We start from the raw sequence: 26,466 nt of genomic DNA on the forward strand, positions 1-26,466 counted from the left end.
GCACGGAGGAGGCAGAGTTTATGGCCTTTAGATAAGTCCAGTCTCTTCCTGCTCCCCCTATTTGGGTGAAATAAAGCCCTTAGACTGAATGATGGTACATTAAAACTGTGGTTCTCAACATGGGGGTAGGGACCCCTTGGGGGTCACAAGGACACTGAGAAGGGGTCTCTAAATGCCTTATAAGAATATTCTTAAAATTGCAAATTTGCCACTTTACAACAATTCTGCCAAATTTTAACCAGTTTTCAAGACATTTCCAACCAACTTTGCCAATTTTAACACATTTTTGCCATTTCAACCCTTTCCACCACTTTTTTTCCTGCCTGTTTTGCCACTTTTAAAAACAATTTGTGCCACTTTCTGCCTATTGTTTCCTCTCTTGACCCATTATTGTCTCTGTTAACAACTTTTTACCACTTTTTACACCCATCTTTGCCCCTTTTTAACCCTATTTCCCTATGTGATACACCCATTTTCAACAGTTTTTTTTACTAATTTCTGCCATTTTTTGCCAATTTTTCTGCCTCAGTTAACCTATGTCTGCCAGTGTAAACCAATTATTCCCATTTCACTTAATTCAACACTCATTTTTGCCACTTTAAACCCATTCTGGCCACTTGTTTATCCACTTTTAACACTTTTTAATGCCTATTTTTTCACTTTAACCTTTTTTTTGCCATTTTTTGCTTATGTTTGCAACTTCAATCTATTTTTGCCATTTGTAACCTATCCCTGTTACTTTTAAAATCCATTTTCACTAAGTTTTTCACCAATTTTAGCAATTTTTGACCAATTTTAATTCTATTTTTAAGAAAAGGGATTTACATTTTTAAGAGACTATTTACTTTAGCACAAAACATATTTTTTAGATGTTTAGATAAAGATTTAAGTGTTTATTTGATAAAATTTGTTGTTAATCAGGTTAAATATGAAAAATGGATATCACAGCTTTTTTAATGTTATGGTGCCAATCTTAGAAGAGCATAAGTGCCATTTTAAAAGAAAATAAATAAATGAAGAGGATCTGTCAAGTTTTTTTTTTTAAGTTGTTTTAAAGTTTATACAAATTTGTAAATTAAAGAGAATCAGAACTTACAATTTTTGAGATAATAAAGTCTAAAATAGCCTTTTGGCTGGAAGGACAGAATACCAGATAAAGCTGTTTCCCTTACACGAGTACTGCAGTTAGAGGCCTTATCATTAATACTTCTACTAGGACAGAGCAGTAAGGAAATACTTGTGATTTTAACCCAGAATCATTGTGTTATCACTGACTCTGACTCTGAAGAATCATTGCCCAAGACTAGGGATATTCAGCTCATCGAAAGAATCCAGGATACTCTAATCCAACAGGTTTTTTTGAGTTTTGTTTCCTTAAATCATAACTTTAAAATGTCCCAAATTTCGACTGAATAAACTTAAAATTTCAAGTTCATCAAGTTAATATTTCCTAAATTCTTAAAGATATATTTTATGCCTTTATTTTAAGAGAAGAGGACCAAGGATAGAGTCAGAAACAGGGATGAGAGAGTGAGGAAAACATAAAGGAAAGGAGCCACAGGTTGGACTTGTACCTAGGCTGTCGGCATACATGGATACATCCTGACACTGGGCCATCTGCATCCCGTGATTCAAGACTTTAAACTCGAAAAATCCTTTTCCATTTAACTCACGGGTCATTGGATTTGGGTTCCTCGTATCTTTTAAACGGTAGGCACTGAAGGCCCCGTCTTTCCCATTTACCACCATTCATTTTGACTTTGGCTTCACTTCTAGGCAGCTGTGATGTTGCCGGTCTTTTTTATATACTTTATGATGCTAACAAACAAAGAGGAGCTCACAGGCAGATGCAGTGACAGCTCTTACAGATCTGATCTGGGGTCAGATTTCAGCCCACACTCTCTTTACTTCATCCCTCCCACACAAACACACTCATCTATATGAAAAAGTTCATATACTCTTATATCTGATCAATTCAGTGTCACAAGTTCTCATCAACGCCACATCGGCCTCATCACACCTCACCTACACACCGCAGTGTACGCTTTAAAGTACGATAACACCCTGAGACACATCAGCAGAAATAAAAGCCACACTGCTGAAAAAGTATTTGGAGAGAAAAGTAAACAGAGATGTGATTTCACACACTTTCAGAAACAGGTCGTATTTCAGAGTTCACACATCTGCTTTACAACACGGCGCCATGAGCGAGAGGTGTTACTGTACGGACCTTTGACACGGTTCGTCAAAAACACAAAGACAAAAAGTGAGACGTGTGAAAAGGAAGAGCTGCACGAATGTAAAAGTCTCACTTAATTCACTTTATGCTTAGAAAGACAGAAGGCGTGCAGAGATGAGACTAACCGGGGAGAAGTGAGGGTAAATTAGAAAAATGCTAGAGAGATGAGGCTGCAAGCTCTGCCCACCATGACAGTAAGTAACCGGACTATTTCTGCTATTTCATCCTCAATGTTTCTGCTCGTTTTCACCCAAAGCCACAAATAGGGAGCCGACAGTTTTAGCTTGGATGACCTTGAATCTCAGCCACAAAGAGGGATGTTTTCTCTAAAGATGGAGGATGTTTGAGGGGTTTGATCCCCCACTCTGTCTGAGTCAGAGCAGGTCAGTGGAAAACAAAGTAGGCAAGCTGCATAAACAGAGCAAACAGTGGAAGTTCTGAGTAACATTCAGCTTTATTTGGAAACACCTCACTTCCTTGAAATGGGGTCTGAAGCTTTATGCAATTTCACTTTAGATAAATCTGTGTTACAGGAGTGTTAATTGTAAAAAGTATCACAATGGAGTTTAGAAAGATTAGTGTGTCATAATAAAACAAAATATTTAATATTCAGCGTTAGTCTAAGCAGTGGGCCTACACACAAGTGAGATGACTCAGTGTAGTCAGTGTGCAAGGTTGCTTCTTAACATATTTTAGATTATTAGTCAGTATGTTTGATTCCCCGAGGCTGGAAGGAGACAAAAGTGTTGTTTTGCTTCTTTTTGGTGTTGCATGGCCTTGTGCTTCAAGTTCATCTTTTCTTGTATCTAATAATCATGAAGATAAAGTTAGCACAAAAAGTAAGGAAATTAGTGTTTGGTAGATTATGTCTTTGTTGTAACAAGGCTTTTTGGCATTAATCCTACACTGTTTAAAGTCTGTTTATTTACTTTTAAATGGTGCCACATTTGTAAGGAGCATGTATTTATGGGATGGGCAGCAGAGCTGAGTGTGGGTTGCACCCATGAAAAATTGCCAAATTTTCTCTGCCAATTCCAAACAGCTGATCCTGCTGTTGCTATGGACTGAAGAAATAATCAACCAAATACTAATTTCCTTACGTTTTATGTTAGCTGTAGTTGCAGCTGACCATGACCAAGCTTTGAAAAGTCACCAAGCTGCTTTGATGCTGCTTCCTGCTTATCTCGAGCCAGGCCATCCCACAGACCTGGCTGGGCCCCTGAAAAAAACAGAGAATGGGCCCGTCCCAGTTGTATTTTAGTGATGAAATCAATGCGTGTGTGTTGGATTAGTAGCATTGGTGCTAGTATCCTGGCTAACAGTTAGGTCATTTAGAGCTGAAAGGTGTGTCAACTTATCAGGGTTCTGATGTTAAAATGACTTATTCTTGCAACTTTTAACACATTTTTGCCACCTTTCCATGTGGTTTCACCCACTGCTGCTTCATTTGACCAAGTTTTGCCTCTTTCAACCCACTTTTTGCCCAATTTTGCCACTTTTAACCTATATTTTTGCAACTTTAGCTGCCATTTTTTGCAACTTTGCCATTTTTTTCCACTTTTTGCCTCACTAACCCAATATTTGCCACTTTAAACCAATTTTCGCCACATTTTGTACATTTTTTAAACATTTTTGCAACTTTTAGACAATATTTGTCCTATTTTTGACTCCTGTAATCAATTTTTGCAATCTTTTAGCCACTTTTCCCCCCATGTTTTTCACCATCTCTGCCTAATTTGACCCATTTTTTCCTCTTTTACCCATTCTTTGCTCAATTATGCCTCTTTTAACCTTCTTTTTTTTACTTTTTGACTACCAATTTTCAACAATTTTGCCAATTTTTTCTACTTTATCCTCAGTAACCCATGGGACATGATCTCCTTTATGGGCCCCAGTTTGGCGGGGCCAACTTCTGTATAAGAGTGCCTGCTCTACCATCTAAGCTACACCAGCACCCAAGGCAAAATCAAACGTAAAGATTTTAAAGAAATAAATTTGCACAGATAAGTAAAGAAACCTAAAGACAAGAAAAGATACACAGTATTTTAAGGTCCACAGGGGAGGTTTTTCAAGGGTAATGGTGCAAAAAAACAGAACTTTCAGAGCAACTTCTTGACCATAAAAGTAACACACAAGACAGGCAAGAGCAAATACAGATGAAGTAGTGCCTGAAAAGACCAGGAAATGCATTGTCAAATGCCAAAACATTTTAAAGTTCCTGTAAAGTGAGGAGCAAACTTTGTGTCAGAAGACAGTAAATTTAACCCCAGACTTCTGTCTCCCCTCTGGTACAGAGCCAGGCAGCCAGGCTCTAGTGAGAGTTCATCGTAAGGTCAGGGCTCAGGCTAATTGCTGGAGTATTTGTTGATTTTTATTTCCTGGATAATAAAACCAAGTGGGCTGTGACTGTCTCGCTCCAAGCAGAAGCACTTCAACCCCTCATGTCTGTTAGCATTGCAATGATAACATTTAGTAAGATATAAATGCTTTTTTATAAATAAAACCAGATGCAAATAATAATAAAAAAAATAATAATAACTATATTAGTATAGCACCATTTGTAAATGGGGTATGTTTGCACACAAAACTTGCGTGCATGCGTGTTTCTCTCCCCTCCAAGCTGCTCATTTGTTTTTATGAGGCATTACTCCCACTGGCACGATAGCCGATTATCTCATCAGATTTCAGCTAAGATGTGCAGGTTTCTACTCTCACCTAACTCGTCTAATCTCACACCGTCAGTGCTGGGATGAGTGCATTTCAGATCAGCTCTGAGGAGTTTAGAAAAACCGGTTCAACATTTCAGATAAGCTGCCTGTAATCAGATTTTGAGGGCAGCTGGCAGTGATGAAGCAGAGTTACATGTCTTGATCTGAGTTTAAGCTCAGTTATCAAGCAGCCTACACTATCTGAGCGTCTGCTCATGACCACAGACTGTAAATATCTCTCCTTTATTTTCTTTACATCTTCTTGTAAGTAACGATAGCCTGACAGTAATTTATGTTGTGAGATTTAGATAAAGCTAATGATTGGAGACAAAGTCAGCTCGTTGCCATGGTGAAAAGGCAGAGAAGCATGTAAAGCGACCCCTCTTGTTTATGGCTCTTGAAATAGAGCTGCTCTGTCAGCGCGGCCCTGGAGAGAGTCATGACACATCCTGCATGAAATGGTGTGATTTCATGCACTTCAATTATGCGCTGTGACTTGCACCCTAAAAATAAAAAAGCCTCTCAATTAGCCGGCCTGATCTGTGAGGCTCATTTACTTAAAGGAGGAGATGCAGATCAGCTGTAGTGTCATATATCATAGAGGAGGCTATAACTGTTTACATTATGGTGATTAAGCATGCCGTAGTTGTGCATTAACATACCTCTAATGTAATCTTCTGTTGTGACATTATGATAATGACATCATTTGCCTCTCTTCCTGCAGGGTGAACCTGGCTCTGGCCTACACGGAGCTAACAGAAGAGCTGGGACGCCTCCAAGCTCTGAGCTCCAAGCAGACGGAGATCCTGAGGAAAGCCTCACAGGAGCAGGCTAGTCCAGGTTTGCATCAACAGTAACAGTGTGGAGTCAAATATTTCATATTCAAGGGTTATACAACCCCAATTTCAAAAAAGTTGGGGTGCTATGTGAAATGTAAATTAAAAACAGATACAATGATTGTCAAAACTCACAAACCCGTATTTTATTCACAGTAGAACATAAACAACATATTTTATGTCAAAACTGAGATAATTTACCATTTTATGCAAAATATTAGCTCATTTTAAAAATCCCAAAAAGCAGGGACAGGGCCATGTTCACCACTGTGTAGCATCCCCTCTTCTTTTAACGACAGTCTAGGAAGTGAAGAGACCAGTGTTTAATGCAGGTCTGCCAGAGGGCCCCAAGATCCAGAGCATCCAATACTGGCCTTCAGCTTTGTCCTTTTCACAGAGATTTCTCCAGATTCTCTGAATCTGTTTTTGATATTATGGACTGTAAATGGTGGGATATCTATAGGCTGTGCAGTGTTACTTGAGGAACATTTGTCTGAAATTGTTCCACAATTTTTAGACGTAGTTTTTTGCAGATTAGTGAACCATTTAGTACCACTCACTTTACCAGCCTTTGTTGCCCTGTCCCTACCTTTTTGAGATGTGTTGCTGCCATCAGATTCAAAATGAGCAAATATTTTTCACAGAAGGGTAAAATGTCTCGGTTTCTGATATGTTTATGATCTATTGTGAGTTAAATATGGGTTTATGAGATTTGATAATCATTGCATTCTGTTTTACACAGCGCCCCAACTTTTTTGGAATAAGGTTTGTCAATCTCTGGTTTTACATGAGGCTGATTTTAGGTGAGTGTGTTCCTGCCATCAGCAGTTCCACATCCTGATGTTCACCAAGGCTTTGACAGCATTTACAGTCCAGACTTGCTGCTGATAGTTCACTTTACAGCTGCACGTGTGAGTCACTGCAGTTTGATACAGTGAGCTTTGTTTCTATAGAGCTCCACTCACAGGGCTGATCATGATGACTAAATGTAACCTTAAACATCATTCCAAATTGTTGAGGAAGTAATTAACACAATAACACACAACACAGAGAGGAAAAAGCTGCATCTTTACTTTCTCTTCTTCCTCCTGGTGTGTGTCAGAGTCAGCGCTGCCGTATGTGATGAAAGGAGGGGGCTCAAACAAGACAAAATATTACTGTTTAACTAAAAACTTAATACATGTATATTAAAAAAGTTTCTCTATTTACCAGGTATAGAGTTCTTTTTTCGTTCAAAGTATAAAATATTTCACAGCAAGAGTAAATATTGCAATTTCCTTTTTCTTCTCTTAACATTTAGCCCTGTTTCATTGGTATTAAAAGTAGGAGGAGTAGTAATAGTAATGTAGCAGTAATGTAGGAGTAATGGCTTATTAAGGCAAGGTAATTATTTTAATCAAGCAGTCATGCAAACAGCAACTCCAAGTGCTTTTAAGAGCCACAAACAAGACATCTGAAACATCAACAGCATCACAAACATGATCAGATATTCATGAATAATGCTTTGAAATTTGATAATTTAGTAAAACTCATTAAATCATAAGTAAAAGAAAATGGGTCACTTGCAAAGTAAATTAAAAATATTAGATCAATAAAGAAATAAATATTACCTGAGCTAAATTTTCCCTGCTTATGCCTCTGTTCACTGTCCTTCATAAAAATGGCATTTACAAAAATCTTTTAAAAAAAAGATTTTATGCACAAAATCTCTCAGCTGTTTAGAAACAGAAGATCGAAACACTTCACTGTCGAAGTAGTGAAGTGTTTCAACTCTTATGTAAAGTAAAAGTGCTCAAAACTGGTGTGTTTTTGTTGTGTTTTTGATTATTTTCTCATAACACTCCACTCAGACCTGCTAGAGGACTGTTAGTTATTTTAATTACCAACTTCTGTCTTAATTTTTGTGAATATAATATAGAATATTCAGAGCTTCTAAGACTCATGCTGGTAGTTTGCACTCGATAAAACATGCTCTAACATTTTAAGAAGAAATGATTTCTCTCTGCACATTTTACCTGGCCATGCTTTTGCATCATTTTGATGCAGTTTCAGCTAACTATCTGCCGCCGTGAGAAATGTGATGGTGTGAAGTTAGTGGTTAAAAATGCTCCATTTGCCCTTCAAGACAAACATTTAAAAACACAAGTACGCTGCAAATAAGGAAGACTAAAGAGATGAAAAAAGATAAAGTTATCATGCATTCTTCAATATTTGTTCATTTAAAAACTTGGTTCTTTAACCTCCTGAGACCCTGAACTAAGACCCTGCATCTTCATATGAGGGCATTGAATCTGGGTTTTCCTACAACATTTAAATCATTTATGGTGGTGCAAGTTTTGAAATTATTGTACAGAATGTCCACTAAGGGGAATTTGATTGGGAGTTCTTTGGCAAGGGGGTGAGGCGGTGCTTTAAAATTTTGTTGAATTATTATAGAAATTTCAGGAAATTTGTTTGGCTGTTTGAGGGAATTTGCTTGGAATGTTTTAAGTATTTTGCATGTGAAATTACATTGAAATTTGGGTGGATTTGTTTGTATGCTTTGAAGAGTATCACTGGGAGTTTGAGGAGAAATTTACTTTTAAAGGTTTTTTGAAATTTCGTGGGAAATTAGGAAATTAGTTTGATGTTTTGGGGGAAATTGTTTGGAACTTGGGAAATTTGTTTGATATTTTCAGGAATTTAATTAGAGATTTTTTCATATATTTGCTTTGAAATTTTTCAATTTTATTTTAATAAAATATTAGAAATTATTTATACATTTTGGATAATGTGATTGGTATTTTTTTTAGGTGTGGGGGTCTTTGGAATTTTCAAAAATTTTATGGAAATTTTAGGGAATTAGTTTGTATATATTTTGGGAAAATCACTTCAAGTTTCAAGTATCTGAAATTTGAAATTCCATTGAAATTTTTGAGAATATGTTTGTATATTTTGGGGAGTTTTATGGGAATTTGAGAAATCTGTATGAATGTCCGGGGGAGCTGTTTGGAAATTCTAGGCATTTTAACAGAAATTTGGGGGAATCTAAAAGATATTTTTGGAAATTTGATCATTTTTGGGGGATAGTTGGGGGAATTTTCATAAGAATATGGGAATTATTTGTAAATTCGGGGAGTTTGATCTGGATATTTTAGGGAAGAAGGCTCCTTTGAAATTTTTTAATAATTCTTATGGGGATTCAGGGAACTTGTTTCAGGGAATTTTCTGTGGAATTTGAGGGAATGTTTATCAGAATGTTAAGGCTGTACAATAAAGTTTCACTGGGAATATTTCGAGACATTTTGGGATAATTTTTATTGCATACTTGAATAATCTAAGAACTTAAACAGTGTTTTTATATATATATATATATATATATATATATATATTTCTTATAAATTTAAGGGAATCTGTGTGGATTTTGGAAAGGAACATTTCCAGAACTTTTAGATGGAATATTGTTCTTGCTTGGCATTAACCATATCTTTTGATCCATCATTGAAATAAAAATTAGAAATGACTCAAACATCCCTCTCTCAATGACTGACACTATTTCTTACTGACTGAAAAATCCTAATAGCTGGCCAATACATATGCTCTATTACCAGTCCAGGAATGTATTTTCTGCAGAAACAGGACCTTCAGAAGATTTGTGGAAATCATTTTTGGATGAAAAAAAATTACTTCCTGTTCAAAGACCAGGCTGAGCTTTTAAACTTACCAGGTAATACTAACTTCAAATAAGTAAGGGAAACTAAAACTCCAGTCCAAACCAAAACTCAGGTCTCAGGAGGTTGAGTAGTCTCATTTTAATGAGTAAGAAAGAAACTCAGAGATGATGTGGAGTAAACTGTACAGGCGTTCAGCAGCAGCAGCTCCTATCTCTTCCTTCCTCACAGTGTTGCATCTCCAATCATCAAACACAGAGGCTCCACATGCTGTGTTTTATCTGAGCTGTTGATGATACAAACTTGAAAATTATGCAGCATGACTCCATGATTAACGTGTCTTTTTATGCAGGGAAAAAAAAGCCTAAATTAAAATACTTTACCCCGAGGTTGTGTTGTGTCACATTAATATAAAAATGTGGCTTTAATGACTCTTCTGTTTAATTAGATACATGATCACTGGAGTGATTTGATGCCTCTCGGCAATCTCTAACCAAACAAATACTTTTGCTGAAATAATAAAAGGAGAAATGGGAGTTTGCATGCAGTCCTAAAATGTCTCCTGGGTGTTTTTCTGAAAAAAAGGAGCCTGAACCAAACGGTCCTGATCGACTGTTTCCTCCTCGTTCAGAGAGTTTCAGAGCACAAACGCCCCCTCCTTTTTAACACCTCAACAAACAGGCCGTGAATGATGTTTCCTCTTTGATATGGGAAGTGGAGCCAAAGCGGTGACTGACTCATCAGCATGCCTTGTAATTGCACAAAACAGTACCACTGTACTCATGCAGATCTCAGTCTTTTTATGAAAACAAAGCGGAACATGCATTTCTGCTAAATTAATATCGCAGTGACACATCTGAGAGATGGTCGATTTTGTAAAAGGAGCCGCAAACAACTTCAGATGAGATGATTAGAATCAGTTTAAAATGTCAAATAACAAAAAAAAGGTTCCCTCATGCTGGAGAAGAGAACAAGTGACATTTTTCTCTGCTTGGAAATGTCAGCAGCTACATTTATGGAGCTGTTTCAGTACTAAATGTTGGTGTGTCCCGTCTTACAACACTACATAGCTAGAAGTTTGAGGACAGTGAAAATGACACCTACAATTGGACACCTGCCTGCAGTTTTTCAAGTTTAACTAATCCAGATCTGTAAATCATCTCCTGCATGGATCTGGTTTTGTGCATATGCTCATAACCTTGCAAAGCAGATGGATACGCCCGTTTCCTTGTTTCTCACTGGCGAGTCCATCTTGCAGAGCTCCCATCTGAACCGTCTGGGCCCAGTTAGAAAGTGACAGGACCAATCAGAGTTAAGGGGCAGTACTTTCTGGCGCGGCAGAGTTGTGACGTGAAGAAGCAGCAGCAAGAGCTGGTGCAGTTATGGAGGAAGAGATTAGCATGGATGCTGCTAAAGCGCCAGTTTTATCTGAACTTGACCACATTTCTTCATTCAAAGAAGAACAAATAACAGCAGTAAGTTGTTTTCTTTTCAAAAACAACAAAAGTTGAGTACTTCCATGTCTATAGTAGCCATTTATTCCTCAGTAGCTGCTCACCCGCAGCTAGATAGCAGCTACGTCACGTGTTTTGGTGCTCTTATTGGCCCGTAGAGATATGACAGACAGAACGTTCATCCAATCACACTCCGAGTTTTTTTAAAATCCTCTGCCTTTTATCAAACATTTCCCATTGAAGCTTTTCCAGATGGAGTTGTGAAACAAGTCCATCTGGTGTGTCAGGTTATATGCTCATTGATTACACGTAAAGATGGACAACAGGTCCTTGCATCTTAATTTGACGCTAAAACATCCCAGGACCAATACGAAACACTAGGGGTGTAACCAGGCCTGCCAGCAGAATTGTCTGGGACCCTGACAAACCCAGTGGCACCCATTCTGAATGGGCCACTTTTGCCACTTTTTAACTGCTTCTCATGTTTATTGCCCATTTTGACACTTCCCACTCTTAACCCATAGTTGCAGCTTTCTCCCTTTTTTTGCCTTTTTAAACTATTAAGGCCACTCTTTAACCACTTCATAGAATGTATTTCTGCCAGTTTTTGCCACTTGAAACCCATCTTTGCCACTTCTTCTATGACTTTTCACCATTTTTACCTCCCATTTTTGTCACTTACAGCCAACTTTGCCCCCTTTAGCCCACTCATAACCAATTTTTGCCACTTTTTAACTGCTTTTCACCACTTTTCACCTTCCCGCTTTTGCCAATTAAAGCCATTTTGCCATTTTCTCTGAATCAAAACACATTTTGCATTCATTTTTACCTACCCCCTTTGCCATTTTTAGCCCATTTTTGCCCCATTTTAGCCGCTTTTCACAATTTTTGACACTTCGTGCCAATTTAACACATTTTTACCTGTTTTCAACTGCATTTTGCTTCCCATTTCTTAAGCCACTTTTAAATCAGTTTTTGCCACATTTAACCAATTTTGGCCACTCTTTCAACACTTTTAATCACTTATTTCTGCCACTTTTGCCCCTTTAGCTCATTTTTGACTGTTTGCCTTCTAATTTCATAAGCTTTCAATTAAAGTTTCCTCAGTTCCATCTACTTTATTCTCTGGTATCCTGACATTTGTACACATCATGGCTTCGCTATGAAGTCAGCCTCACTTTTTTAACGGTTCAGTTCTGTGTTTCCAATCCACTCTATTTACATTACAAATAAAAGGTAATTCTGGTTCAAGAAAATGGGTTTACATTTTGAAAGTGCTATATTTTGTACTTCAGCATAAATAAATAAGTCTTTTTGTGTTGCTTTGATAAGAGTGGTTATTATTCAGGTTAAATATGGTTATCATAGATTAACTCGATAGTGGACCATGATTTAGCTGACCTCCTTGGGCCCCTCAGTTTGGCTGGAACTCAGAAAGCTCTAACCTCTATTCCACTTATGGGCAGCCTTGGATGTATCCCTGTAAAAAATAGCAACTCAAGCTCACACTTTCTTGACATCAGAAATGCTTCTTCTGTGTATTTTTAACATGTTTGTTTTTCTGTGTTTCCTCAGTCCAGCGCCACTCTCCCATCCACCACCAGCGTCACTCCCCGGTATCTCAGCGCCACTCGCCTATCTCACAGCGCCATTCTCCCGTCCCACCACCACCACCACACCACTCCCCGATCCAGCAGAGACGTTCCCCGTCGCTGCAGCGTCTCTCCCCGGACATGCACCGCCGCTCCCCGCTGCTGGACATCAACGACGGTCCGGCCTCTTACTCCTGCCGGCCGCCCAGTCAGCACCTGAGGGCCAGCTTCCAGGGTCGCCGCAGTTACTCAGAGGTTGCCGACCCCTCTGCTTACCAGTGCCCGCCCCGCTTCTCTCTGGACCCTGTCTCCACCCTGCCTAAGCCCCGCCCCTACATCGATGGCTACACCAAACAGCAGCAGCAACACGTGGGCTCTCCTCATGGTGGACTGCAGCACAGAGGCTCCCCGTCCTCTCATCAAGGAGGCGCAGGAGGAGACGGAGGCCACGGGGAGGCATCCATGCGCCACTCAAGGGAGATGCCGTTCCCACTCTCAGAGGTGGCCCATCTGCATTTTGAGCCACCTCCTCCTTCTACACCAGCCCCCCAGCCTCCACAGTCCTCTGAGGATGAGGAGGAGTGGACCTGCCCTCATCCCATCAGCCCACCACGGACACTAGGAGTGCTTTCTTCTGCAGTACCCAGTGGCATCATGAGGGGCCCCGCGTCCTGCTCGGCCTTCCCCATCCCTCAGAGGTCTAACACGCTCACCTGCCACCCACAGCCGGGATACATGTCAGCAGAGCACGCTCAGTCCTGGCCTTCAATTAATGTGAGTTCAAACAATGTGTAAATGTATTTATCCTTTTACAGAAATAGAGGCTTATTGTACAAATTCACTCATTATTGATCCAAGTGTAGGACTTTAGAGGGTTAGGGCGTTCTCTCCTGCAGGCTTTGCCATCTGCACAAACGCTCTAATGCCTTTATTACAACCTCTGCTGTCAGCTTAGCCGGGGCAAGCTGAGCGCCATTCTGCTTCTGTACCTTCTGTAACAAAGGTAGCACAGTCCTGCCTTTACCACTCTGTTACACAACAGATGGTGGCGGTGATGGGACAAAACTTTGTGTTTGCATGATTACATATGATGTAGATTAAAAATACTGTGTTAGGGTTGTTGTTCAGGTAAGGTAGGCTATATGAGCTATCGAGCCACCATGACATTACAGCGTAGCAGAGGAGAAGGTACGACACAAGCCTGACAGTGGAGAGGTGGCTCATTACCACCATAAACTTTGCTATAATGGTATAAGTTTCCCTTCAGGCCTGTGAAGGAGCCAGATTTTGAGATACAGATATGTCATATACAACTCTGATTCCAGAAAAGTTGGGGCGCTGCAAAAATATAAATACAACAGAATGCAATGATTTGATAATCTCATAAACTCATATTTATTTGCAATGGAACAAAAACAACTTATCAGATGTTATAACCGAAACATTTAAGCAGCATTGGTTGCAGCAACACATCTCATAGAAGTAAGGACAGGGCAACAAAGCCTGTAAAAGTAAGTGGTATGAAAAACAGCTAAAGGGGCATTTTCAACTAATAAGGTTAATTGGCAACAGGTCAGTAATATGACTAGATATAAAAGGAGCATTTTATAGAGGTGGAGTCCAGGGGCGTAGCTAGGGATTTTGGGCCCCTGAATATAACACAGGGCCCCCTTAACCGGCCAGCCAAGCAACAAATAATGTCATTTTTACAAATATCTGTCCATTTTGATATATTTTTGAACCATAATTTCTCCATTTACAAGTAATATTTTAATATGGTTAAATTAACACCATTTGAGCATTTTACAGGGAGCAGCAGGGCCCCCCCAGTATTTTATTCTGTCCTGTTTGATACAAATTTAAGTCTGTTGACTGATTTATTCGCTTTTGAGTCAATAATGACACTTATTACTAAGAAAAAAAAAAAAATCTTTTCATTATAGGCTTCTGAAGGGCCTCTCCCTACCGTGGGCCTGGGTAATCAGTTCGTTTTTTCCCCCCTGTGCTACACCCATGTCAGAGTCTCTCAGAAGTAAAGATGGGCAGAGGTTCAACAATCTGTGAAAAACTGCATCTAAGGTGGCTTTCATACTAGGGGCCTGGTCCCGGATCCGAGTGCACTTGAGCCAAAAGTCCGGCTCGTTTTGGTAGTGGGAATGCAAACAAACCGCACCTGGTCACCGGGCCTGGGCCCACTTGGGGAGGTGGTCTCGGGCGTGATTCAAGTGGACTCTGGCACGGTTCGAATGAGATGTGAATGCAACCGCACTCAGATACAGGACAGAGCATCGTATCAGCTTTATGACATCATCGTAAAAACTAAACTTATTTCCAAAACACAGCAGTTTGTTCACATTTTGCTGGCATCTTAAAAAGGGATTTTAATCAGGATGGACTTTTTGCCGGGTCAAAACAAAAATAATCTTTGTTCAGGTCATGACCCCAGTGGTTGCCATGGTAGTTTCTTCTTCTTTCTCCTCCTTGGCGGGGTTGTAAATCAGCTACGTGCATACTGCCACCTGCTGTTCTAGACCGAGTAAATACGGAAGTGCGCCCGGGTACGGTTTGATGTTGCCAGTATGAAAGCAAGCTGGGGGGAATGGGGAGGGGGAGGGGGAGGAATTGCGCCGCGGTGCGGTTCAAAACAACTGGGCCTAATGTGAAAGCACCCTAAAAAATTTGGAACAATTCCAGAAAACAATCCCTCAACATAAAATTGTAAAGACTTTGAATGTTAAACCATTTACAGTCCATAACATCATAAAAACATCAGAAAATCTGCAAGATCTCTGTGTACAAGGGACAAGGCTAAAGCTCATATTTGGAATGCTAGTGATCTTCAGGCTCTCAGGCGGCACTGCATTAAAAACAGGCATGAGTCTGTACTAGAAATCCCTGCATGGGCACGGGAACACTTCCAGAAATCATTGTTTGTCAACAGAATTCACTGTGCCATCTACAAATGCAAGTTAAAGCTGCATCATGCAAAGAAGAAGCCATATGTGAAAATGATCCAGAAATGCCACCATCTTCTTTAGGCTAAAGCTAAATGAAAATGGACTGATAGCTCAATGAAAATGGACTGAGGTGAAAAGGAAAACTGTTCTGTGGTCAGATGACTCCAAATTTGATATTCTATTTGGAAACTACAGATGCCATGTCCTGTGGACTAAAGAGGAGATCGATTGTCCATCTTTTTGTCAGCACACAGTTCAAAAGTCTGCATCTCTGATGGTATGGGGTTGTATGAGTGTCTATGGCGTGGGCAGCTTATGCATCTGAAAAGGTACCATCAATGCTGAAAAACTGATAGAGGTTTTAGAGCAACGTATGCTCCCATCCAGACAATGTCTCTTTCAGGGAAGGACTTGCACCACATACCAGATGAATCACAACAGCATGGCTTCAAAGCAGAAGAGTCAGAGTGTTGAACTGGCCTGCCTGCAGTGCAGAACTTTCACCAATAGGAAACATTTGGAGCACCAAAGCAGACCCAGGACTGTTGAGCAGCTGGAATCCTGCATCAGACAAGAATGGGACAACATTCTTCTCCCAAAACTCCAGCACCTGGTCTCCTCACTTCTCAGACATTTACAGAATTTCATTAGCAGAAGAGAGGATGCGACACAATGGTAAACATGGCTCTGTCCCTTCTTTTTTGAGTTGCATTAAAAAACGAGATGGGGATATGAGATTTTGCAATCATTGCTTTCTGTTTTGACATTTTACAGCGCCCCAACTTTTTTGGAATTGGGATGAGCATAAACTTTTTGTTTCCTATGTGGGGGATTTTTGCAAATAAAATTCATGTCAAGGTTTTAAAAGAAAGATGCAGTTCTTCCTGTGATAAGCTCAGATTCTCCCTAATTTTAACAGCTTCACACACTGAATCTGTTCATGGACGAGTGTTTCCACTTGGATTTACTACCAGTCTGTCTATTTTACTGTAAAAAGCCTTATTGTGTAAGTCTGAAGAGCTCACTCACCAAGTAGTGGTGTAATTTTGTTTCCTCCCACAGGCTGACTAATGCAATCCAGAGAAGTGAGTAAGTTTAGGAGTACATGTGATTGATCCTGAGTCTAACTATATATGCACCTGTGTCTCTGTGTGTATTTGTGTGTATTTGTGTCTGCGTGTGCTCTGCAGCTTTGGATGGAGACGGAGGAGAGCGACATGCGGAGCTGCCCCCTCTGCCAGCTGATATTCCCCGTCGGTTACCCCGATGACGCGCTCATCAAGCACATCGACTCCCACCTGGAAAACAGCAAGATCTGATCGCCATGGCAACCAGCCCGCACACATCTGCGCTCTCTCCTCTTATAGATTATGTAAGAGGTTGGCAGAGCCGGCCTAAAGGGAAAGAAGTCACAACGTAGAATCACCGGCGATGATCCATTTAGGGAGCGAACACGCTCAGTCCGTCAGTAGGGATGCAAAACGTGCGCAGTTATTTAGAGAAGCACTAAAACACGAGTAGATTTGTGAGGAAGGGTCCTTTAATGAGAGCTTCGCCTGTACTATGACTGGCTCTGGTTGCTGATGTTTCGTTACGAGTCTTGTCGTGTGGTTTCAGGCAGTTTCAGGTGTTGTGTTGTTTTCTGCTTCACGGTGTAGTTTGCACACTTTGATTTAGCAAAGTAAGCCAAAGACAAGGTAGGAGAGGCAGGCGGGATGGATCAGGGGCTCTGCATGTTGAAGAGTTATTTTCAGTGTTACAGTTACGGATCAGGGAGAAATGAGGTGTTTTTTCTCACAGCGTACAACACGGTACACCTGCTCGGACATTTTTGTTACTTACTCAAACTACAGGATATTTTAGAAGATTATTTGTGGGTTTGGTGGAAGGAGGCTTCTGGGAACGGTCTGGCGGATGTACAAAGTCATTTTATGGAAGTCTTTGGTACTGAAGTTGCCCTTTTTACACATGCGCACCCACATTTTCTAGAAGATTTCAGGGCAGATTGTTGCTAAAATCTTTCTGTGTTGCTCGTTCACACGTCACTCACAGCTGTAGAATTCCCCCGATTGAAATGTCTCACAAGGCAAGGCATAGCATAACACTAACTGCAGGCTGTAGGGTGAACAATAAATAAAAAACAGTGGAGAGAGCAACCAAGACTGACACGATAACTAATCATAATGTGCTGATTGTAATTTAGATGTATTTACAGTATTAAGAATGCATGGAAAAGAGCATAGAAGAAAATTTCCAATTTCCATTTCCCTTTAATTGCCAACTTGTGGAAATACCAAAAACGTATGCACTGTTTCTGTTTCTCTCTGACTTCTGAGAACTTTGTTGCATACCAGCAGAAGGTAAACCTACAGGTGTGTAGCCAGCCATTGTAACTACCAAGCTTTTACTTTATACAGACAACCCTGTTAGGAAGAATTTTTGGAAGATAGTGACGATTTCAACTAGGGATGCACCAATGCATGCATGTTTAACACTTGTTTCTATTGACAAACATCAGCTATTAGTAGCCAGTGTTCATATGTTGTGTCAAATCAATTTAAAGCTGGCATCTAGTTTGCCTAAACCTTTATGAAATCAGATGTTTTCTGCTGGGAAGAGGTAGTAACCTGTTGGGCAAAAAGCATTGTGTGTGTAACGCCAAAAGAGGCAATAAAAAATCATTAGCAGTGTAAGCAGTTGGCTGACTTGTCATTTAAAACATCAGTATGGGCTCTCATGTTCAAAATTTGTTCTCACAGCCATGTAACAGAGATTAAATTGAAAAGTTGCACACTCTTTAATTTGGCACAGCACCGAGGCACACGAGCTTAAGCAAATAACCAAAATATATGAAGTGTTCTGTATTGCAATGTCTATAGGCATGGCAGTTTTGTCAGTTTAAGGATTTTAAAAAACATCCAAAAAATAACAGTTTCCATGTGCAAAGGCTTTCAAAATGCTCATTCACTTTTAAAACTCCATATTTATTAACTTTTTTGTTCAGCAGCGAAGATTGCACGTGTTGTGTACCAATGTGTAAAACAAACATCCTGCAACTTCAACACCCGCCTGCTCACTCACAGCTAATTTCCCTGGATGTTACCTACCAGGTTCACACATCAGCTCATCATGACTCATACTGAGATTGTTCTAAAGGACTGGCAGGAAAAAGCATAGCTAAAATCTGTGTGAAAATCTCAGCTCCAAATGTTTCAGGAGTTTTGTGCATGTGTGATAAGGGCTTTTTGTTGTGAGCCGTTTATTGATCAGGGTTTGATGCCACTTCACTTTCACTTCTTTTAAACTAGTCAGTATGTTTCCACGGAGGTAAAGAAAGACTAAAACATTCCAGTTTCATCTTTACACAGGAAAGCTGGGGGTTAATGAATGTGAAGGTTTGTTTGGTGGAGCTTGACCCTGAGTTGAGATGATGCCCTGCAGGGCGGGGCACCGATCTTCACACATCTTCTCACAAGTGGAGAAACCGTTTTTTTTTTTGTTTTTTTTTCAGAATATACCTTTTTTTTTGCTTGCAGCCTGTTAAAAACCTAAGTATCTTAGCACTTTAAGTTAGCATAGCCTATAAAATGTATTGGTTTTCAGTCCCCGTATATATTTTCCTCGATTATTTACTATTTATATTGTCAATCTGTAAGGCAAAAAATATGGAGATATATTTTTGCAAATGTAAACGCACCACGTGTCTCATGTTGGTGTCTCCCTTGTGCTTGTACACTGATGTATATAAGGAGTAATGGAGGCGTTATCCCATCACATGGGGTTGTTTTTTCTGTAAAAAAGACTTTCAATTTTCTCCTGGGATTCCCCGCGGTCTTCCTAAAGATCTGACTTTTAAACAGTTTGATGTCACGACTGCCCAGACCACCCAACAAAAAACATGAGGAGACACAGCCGGCTCATATGGGATGAAGATTTCTGGACTGTTCTGAAGACAAATCTGCAGGATTTGAAGCATATTTGCAGGAAGAGCATCTCCAACAGCAAAGTAATCTCTGCAGGGTTTCAGCAAAGACACTTCTCTTCTTTTAAATCAAGGGTTCCGTTTTTATCAGATCTTAACTTGCTTGTTTTTGACAGAAAAAGAAAAAAACACAAAGTTACACTGATGTCAGCTAACTTGAGGCTTTCAGTTACATGTTTTTAACATAGGGGACGTCCCTAAACACCCACTAACCCACCCATACATTTAACACGGTTTTAAGAGGCTGAGGAAATGAAATAAGGCAGATGAGAGTACACAGGGCAGTGATGTAAGGTTTGCATCACCTAACTTCTACCCACCTGAAGAACTTTTGATCAAAACATTCAGTCCCATCACTGTAAAGGCTTTGCTCGGGGCTTTAAGTTTCCCGTAAGAGCTCAAAACAACAGGAATTTTCTAAAGGGCAACAAAGAACATGTGATTAAAGGATAACTCTGGTTTATGTACCCTAGTTTATTAGATATGGAGACTCACTGCATTGTTATAAGGACATTGCACTTCAACCACTTAATTGCTGAAATCTCTGACAGCACTGAAAATCGGTAGAACTGATCATAGATAAGCTGCTGCACTGCTGCTTGCAGACTAGCTTGCAAGCTGAGCATTTGTTGCTTTTCGATACTGCTGACTCTCTCCTGAGTTCTTAAACTGGTCAAAAAAAAAAAGTATAAGAATCTGGAAGTATCTCTCACTTATCTCAACAGCTTAGCTTGACTGTGCAGTAACCCCACAAAAAATATCTGGAAAGCATATTTGTACGACAGTTTTCTTTTTCATAGCTGTTGAATTTTACTGCTCAACTTTTTTACTTCTTGCTTACCGCTACTATGACTTCCTCTATTTTGAGAGGGGTCTGGCTGCAGACCGTAGTTTTCAGACGCCCCCTCCTGCAAGTCGTTACTGTGAGATGCCATGTCTGTCAGGACCAAAATACACGCTAAAACTTTCAAAATAAAACTGTTACACTTCCAGTGAGGTTAGAGTATGGGCTAAGGTAAAGGTTAGAATACCAAAAGTTAAAAGTCAAAAACCTGACCAAATCAAATTACAAAACGTTTAAAGTCCCTGTAAAATGATGAAAAATAAATCTGTCTTTTAGGAATGTTGTATGGCAGGCAACTATGTTATGAACCACCAGGCCAAATTTCAGTCATCAAAAACATCTCTAAGTTGATAAAATTAAGCTTCAAAATCATGAAAAATGAGGCGGTAAAATCTGCTCCAGGATGGTGCAGCATGTGATTTAATTAGATGAAGCCACGCCCACTCATGAGGAACACAAACGTCTCACATTTTTTAAAATAATTCTGATCAGAGATAAGCTCCTTGGCTCTGTGCCAGAGTAGAGAGACTGAAGCTAGGCATTAAACCTACTGTTTTCTGGTACAAATCTCTCTTTTATGATGCTTTTAATGACCTGTAGGTCACTGTAGCTGGAAAATTTAGGGAATTTACCTCACAGTGAACAAAAACATGGCATGTAGCTTGCCTATAACTCACAATGTGAGCAATGTAGACATCAGCTAACAACAGACTGTACTGAGATGAACTACTTGGTGGTTTTATATCATTGTAGCGTTAGGGGGGCGGGGCAATTCCCCATCCACACTGGTGATATCATGGGCTCCTATATTTGCCCTGCTCAAATAAAACCAGGCCAGAAAAGATGGTCTAAATCCAAAATCCAGTCACACTAAGATCTCAGTGTTTTCACATGTTTACAGCATTATTAGTCCAACATGTCTAGTGTGTTAAGACATAAAGTTTAGATTTCACTTTACAGGGACTTACCTAGAAAACAGCAGTGTAAACAGGAATAAAGCTTGTCCATTAAAACATTCTAATGCAGCCAGTGTAGCTCACTTAGCTCTGTTAGCTGCAAAAGCTACATATATAGCAGACCTTTGTCGCCAACATTACTAAAGCTAAAGCTCACGAATTGCATGGATGTCTATACAAAGGAAGCTACGAAGTTAGCATTAGCTATGTAAACTATATGTCTACTTTATATGGTGCCCAGCTACATTAGCTTTTGCTACAGCTTCTAAAGCTCACATTGCAGCTAACTCAGCTACATTGGCTTAGGAAGTAACATTAACTATGTAGATAGCGTAGCTATGTTAGCTTTGCTAAAGCTAACTAAGCTAAAGTGAATCCCCGTTGCATATCTACTTCTACAAATTGTACTTAGTACGTTTGTTCATTGATGTGCTTTTGTCCCTTTTAAATAAATAAAATAAAATAAAAATAATAAAATAGGTCTATACATAATTTAGACTGCTGACCTTTTTCTGTCTTCTTCATGAGATCTTGCTTGGACTGTAATGTTTACCATGTTGCTATTTCATGAATGCAACCCACAGACTTTGTTTTTGAATAAAGCCGAATTTAAAAAAAAAAAAAATCTAAAACCTGAAAATATGTAATACAGCCAAATTATGGCACTTTCGTTCTGACAGAGATGGCGTTTCTACAGCCAAACTATCATGTCTGTTTTAGATCTTCTGGCTTATTTCCCCTGAAAGCTGGCCATGACCTACACAATTTTAAGCCAGACTTTAGGCAAGATATTCACCCCTCTGACTATCAGGGGGTGTTTCCCAGTTGGTGTTGGTGAAAAAGATTATTAGTCCAAATAATTGTTTAGTTCCCACACAAATATTTTACTGCTGATACTAGTCAGTATCAGCAGAAATGAACATTTCTGTCGGTATTTACAACTGATATAGGCTGTTAATATGTCAGCTGTAAATATTGGTAAGTTGGTGGCGTTTTAGGCAACAAACTCACAGTAGCTAGAGTTTTTTGGTCATCTTCATTTCTTAAGCTTTAAGCATCCCTAGATTTTATGTTAGACTGCCTCTCATGGAATACCTGCACCAACCAATGAGAGCAAGCGGACCAGTTAGCACCACCAATCAGATGTAACGTACTTTCCCAACTCAGTAACATTATCAAAAGGCATGAGTCCATGCTCATTTTTCTCTTGTTTTTTTTTTTTTTTTTTTTTTCCTGCAACTATGACTCAGGCCAGGGCAGCCAAGGATTTCCATCGTCCTCTATGTTTGTTTTTTACTTCTTAAATCGTACTTAATCACACAAGTCTCTGCAAGATCTCATGTGGGTTAAATTTCCCCTGTGAGATTGTTACAAACCTCAGGGCCTTGCTAAGTTGTTTAGTGTGTGCATACAGAGGATTCGAATTGTTTTAAACTGACCTTATGTCTGTGGTCTCATGTTTTTAAAACTGTCAACAATTTGAAAATCTTGCAGTGTTTGGCCAGCTTTACTGCTAATATGCCAGGCACTCCAAACATGACATTTTCAACATTTTTGCTGTAATTCTGTTAATAATGTTTTCAGTTCTTCATTCAAGAAGTAGAACTACTACCAGGTGTTTATATGCTTCTGCAAGAAATCCAATTTCAGAGTACAGTGGTGGGTCACGAAGAGGGGCAGGGATGGTTTCTGTGGCACTGTGATTTGTAGAAATCTTATAAGCAAGAGATCGCCTAATGACCTTAACCTTTGACCTCTAAAATCTAATAGATTCCTCTGAGTCAGAGCGGATATGTGTGTAAAGTTTAAAAAAATTCCAGTAAGTATTCTTCAATTATCACATTCACAAGCAAGAGATGATCATGAGGTGCAATGATCTTGACCTTTGACCAATTACCTCTAAAATTGTATCACTTCTTCCACGAGTCAGAGTGAGCATGTTTGCAGAGTTTGAAGAAAATCCCCCATGAAGATTCCCCAGCTATCGCAGGTGCAGAGGCAAAAATATAATGTGTGAAACAAAAAAACAAGCAAGGAATAAAGTGGTACTAGAAATATCTATAAGATCGGTTCATCCAGGTTGAAAAAGAGCAGTCCCTTTGCTTTCATGTTGCAGCATTTTATCAGAAAAGCATACTAGAAAAAAAAAAACCTCCTTCAAGTAAGCACTATCAGGAGAGTAGAAATCACCCGCCCTTGGATGTGTTTCTTTCATAATTGACTGATAAGAAAGAACATTTATTTAAAGCAGAGCTCTGCCTCATTCTGTGGCTGATATAGGAAAAAAACACCTACTACACACTGAAACTGAATCCTGGGGAAACCCTGAAAACCGCTCAGAAATTCACAAGAACAGGAAGTAAAGTTCAGAGTAATTAACCGTATCACTCAGCCAGATTTTAATGAATTTTATACGGCTTATTTCCACACCACCTAATCATCTGACCGTCTGTTTGACTTGTTTTTTGCAGTATGACCACTCTCAGAGAATTCAGCAATCAACATGGTGATTAAAACACAATTAAACTGCAGTTATCCTTCTAAGAGCTATTGATGAGGGCTTTAATGACTCCAAACTATTCTTCACTGTATGTTTGTTCCTATACTACTATGTACAAATATTTAAAATTATGTACAGACAGGTATTTTGCAAGTATGTCAAACTAATGTACTCTATTATCCAACAACTTCAAATTGGAGTGTCTGTAAATCCATATATATAATCCTAGCCACCACCAACACTCTAAATATGAAATATATGCCAGTTATAGACAAATACTACCCGACACTTTACCTCTCTTACTCACTATGTAGTGGTTTGTCCTCTAGTCGACTAATATCCAACTACAGACATGCCTGCAAAGGAAAATTCAACTGTTATAGGCTGAGGAATGTGTGAGCACTTTAGAGCTCGTATATATGAAATTAAACCATCACTTCTGAATATATGACCACACTTATACTAAAGAAGAATCAAAGATAAATGCTTTTCCATTAGAATAAAGAAATATTAAGTCTCTGAGCTTATTTTTCTGATCTGATGTATAATGCAATTCAGAAACACAGAGTGTGCAAAGTTAACATCTATGCTGATGATGTAGTGTTGAATCATAACCACCTAATTGAAAAACTACAATCTAAGGATGTGCATTTGTCTAATATCTAGACAAAATATCTTATTCAACTTAATATAAGCCACAATCACACACCAGGTCCAGATTAACATCAAGAACGCAATAAATAAGACCAGAAGTACTGAGTGATGGCAAGTGGAATCATTAATTCTGCTACAAAAGCTCATTTTATTTGCCTAATGTCTTTAAAACAGATGCAATTTTTTAATTAGTTCATGCGTTTCATTAAGACTTTAAAGTAAAATTTGCTTTCCACATTGGCAGATTATTATATCAATTATAAAAAGTCTAGGCCTTGTCTTTGTAGTTTTATTTCTGTGAATAAGATGCTTATCTGTACTCGTTGGGTGAATGTGGCTCATATTAAAGGTATTAACGTATTCTGACAAGAAATTAGACCAATATATATGCTTAGATTTGATGTTTGCAGAGCAGTCAAACTTAATCTACAAAATTAAGTCACAACCAAAAAACCAGAGTGGCAGTTTTCATCGTAAATGAAAAGTGCAATGTTTGAAAAATTGTTCTTTTTTGACCTCCTGAATCAGAGGACCTACTTTGGCTCACAACCAAAGAAGACAAATTATTTCCTGTTTTGTCAGAAAACAGTTTGGACTCGTTTGTGGTTTTAGTTGTGCATGTAAGTGTGAGGGAAAATGTTGCACTGTGGTTAAAGTTTCTGGGATGTTGTTAGCAGCTACAACCTGTTGGCCAGCAGCATCAAAGAGAAACACGCCTATAATGAGCTTGATGTGTACAGCATACATGTTTATGCTGTGATGCAGAAAATGTGCTGAGGTCTATTATGTAAAGTTAATAATGGGTAAAGCAGGTTTAAGATTACTTTACTTTTTCGTCAAACTACTGTCATGATGTACGAATTTAAATGCAACAATCAAAAATGATCTCATCTCTTTCGTATTTTTGGGTGTCTAAAAAGCAAACTCACTCCTTGTTTTCCCTCAAGGTCAACAGAGACTAATCCAGCAACTTTCTTTTACTTTAATGTGAAGTTTCACTCAGATTTACTCAGGAGACAGTGACCAGTTTCATTTCTCTTTCTTGTACAGCTCCACTCTCCTAAAAGTACCGTGAGTCAGGTTGTTCTGCTGTTTAACAAGAAGCGCACACTGAGACCTCAGCACTAATGAACTCTCCACAACACTAATGAGAGCTAATGTCCACTTTGTTTATGGTGGGACGTCTCTGCTGGTATTAAAGGACTTTATGAGTGTGACCAACAGAGGAATAAAGAGTTACTTCCTCTTTCTCTCTGTCTGTAAATATTCCTATAAATAAACTGGAACTTGCACTTAAAAATGTATGAAAAATAATGTCTTTGTGCTGCACCTCACACTTCTCTTAAACTTAGGGGGTTGGGACACATGAAGCTTCAAAATCTAGGGAGAAACAGAGTACTGTGCAGAACTTTTTTAGGCATGTTTGTGGCAGAAATTGAGGCTTAAGTAAGGAGTGGATGTGACGAGTAAGCCACCTGAGAGCACCACTGGGCCAGAGAGAGGATTGACACAACCCCAGTCCTGCTCTGGATGTCTTTGCATTCCCACGGGCCTGGGAAAATAATCTGTTGAGAAAATAACTAAGTCCACAGGGTGAGTGTGGTGAGAAAGCATGATTGGGTCAGGTAGTAGGGTTGCAATAAGCCCCTGGTCATTTGGTGGATTTCCCCAGGGGCCAAGAAACCACCAGTGGTTTTGGGGTGTATGACCAGGAATGAAAAGGTGGAGAGATGCCATTGAGGATTGCCAGTCTCCTAACTTTCCAGGCCCGGGTTGTGGCACTTCAGGCCCCATGATGAATCATTAGTGCCCTACATGCCTAAAACTTATGAACCTGACTGTAAATGTTCAAAGAGCATACAGTAGGTTCAGTCCTTGTAAAGTCGTCGTTCTCTGCAAAATGTAAGCAGGACTAAGAAATTCAAATATTCTGTTTGGAGAACTAAGAATTTCAGCTTTATTTTATGCAGATGATGTGGTTCTATTGGCTTCCCGAGACCTCCAATAGGCTTTGGGGAGGTTTGCAGCCAATGGCGATGCACCTTAAAGTCCACAGCCATGGTTCTTAGCCAAAATCATGGATTGCCCCCTAAG

General features: G+C 39.4%; 1 protein-coding gene across 1 annotated transcript in view; it reads left to right on the forward strand.

Moving 5' to 3' along the window:
- The window catches only part of tbkbp1 (TBK1 binding protein 1), a 75,185-nt gene extending 49,528 nt beyond the window's left edge, over window positions 1-25,657 (forward strand). The window contains exons 8-10 of the mRNA XM_041816000.1: window positions 5,672-5,787; window positions 12,463-13,253; window positions 16,627-25,657. Of these exons, the coding sequence (XP_041671934.1) occupies window positions 5,672-5,787; window positions 12,463-13,253; window positions 16,627-16,755 (1,036 nt within the window). The 3' untranslated portion in view covers window positions 16,756-25,657. The remainder of the gene's footprint in view (window positions 1-5,671; window positions 5,788-12,462; window positions 13,254-16,626) is intronic.
- The last annotated feature ends 809 nt before the right edge of the window (window positions 25,658-26,466 follow it).

This window comes from Cheilinus undulatus, linkage group 20 (assembly GCF_018320785.1).
Source record: "Cheilinus undulatus linkage group 20, ASM1832078v1, whole genome shotgun sequence".
NCBI lineage: Eukaryota > Metazoa > Chordata > Actinopteri > Labriformes > Labridae > Cheilinus > Cheilinus undulatus.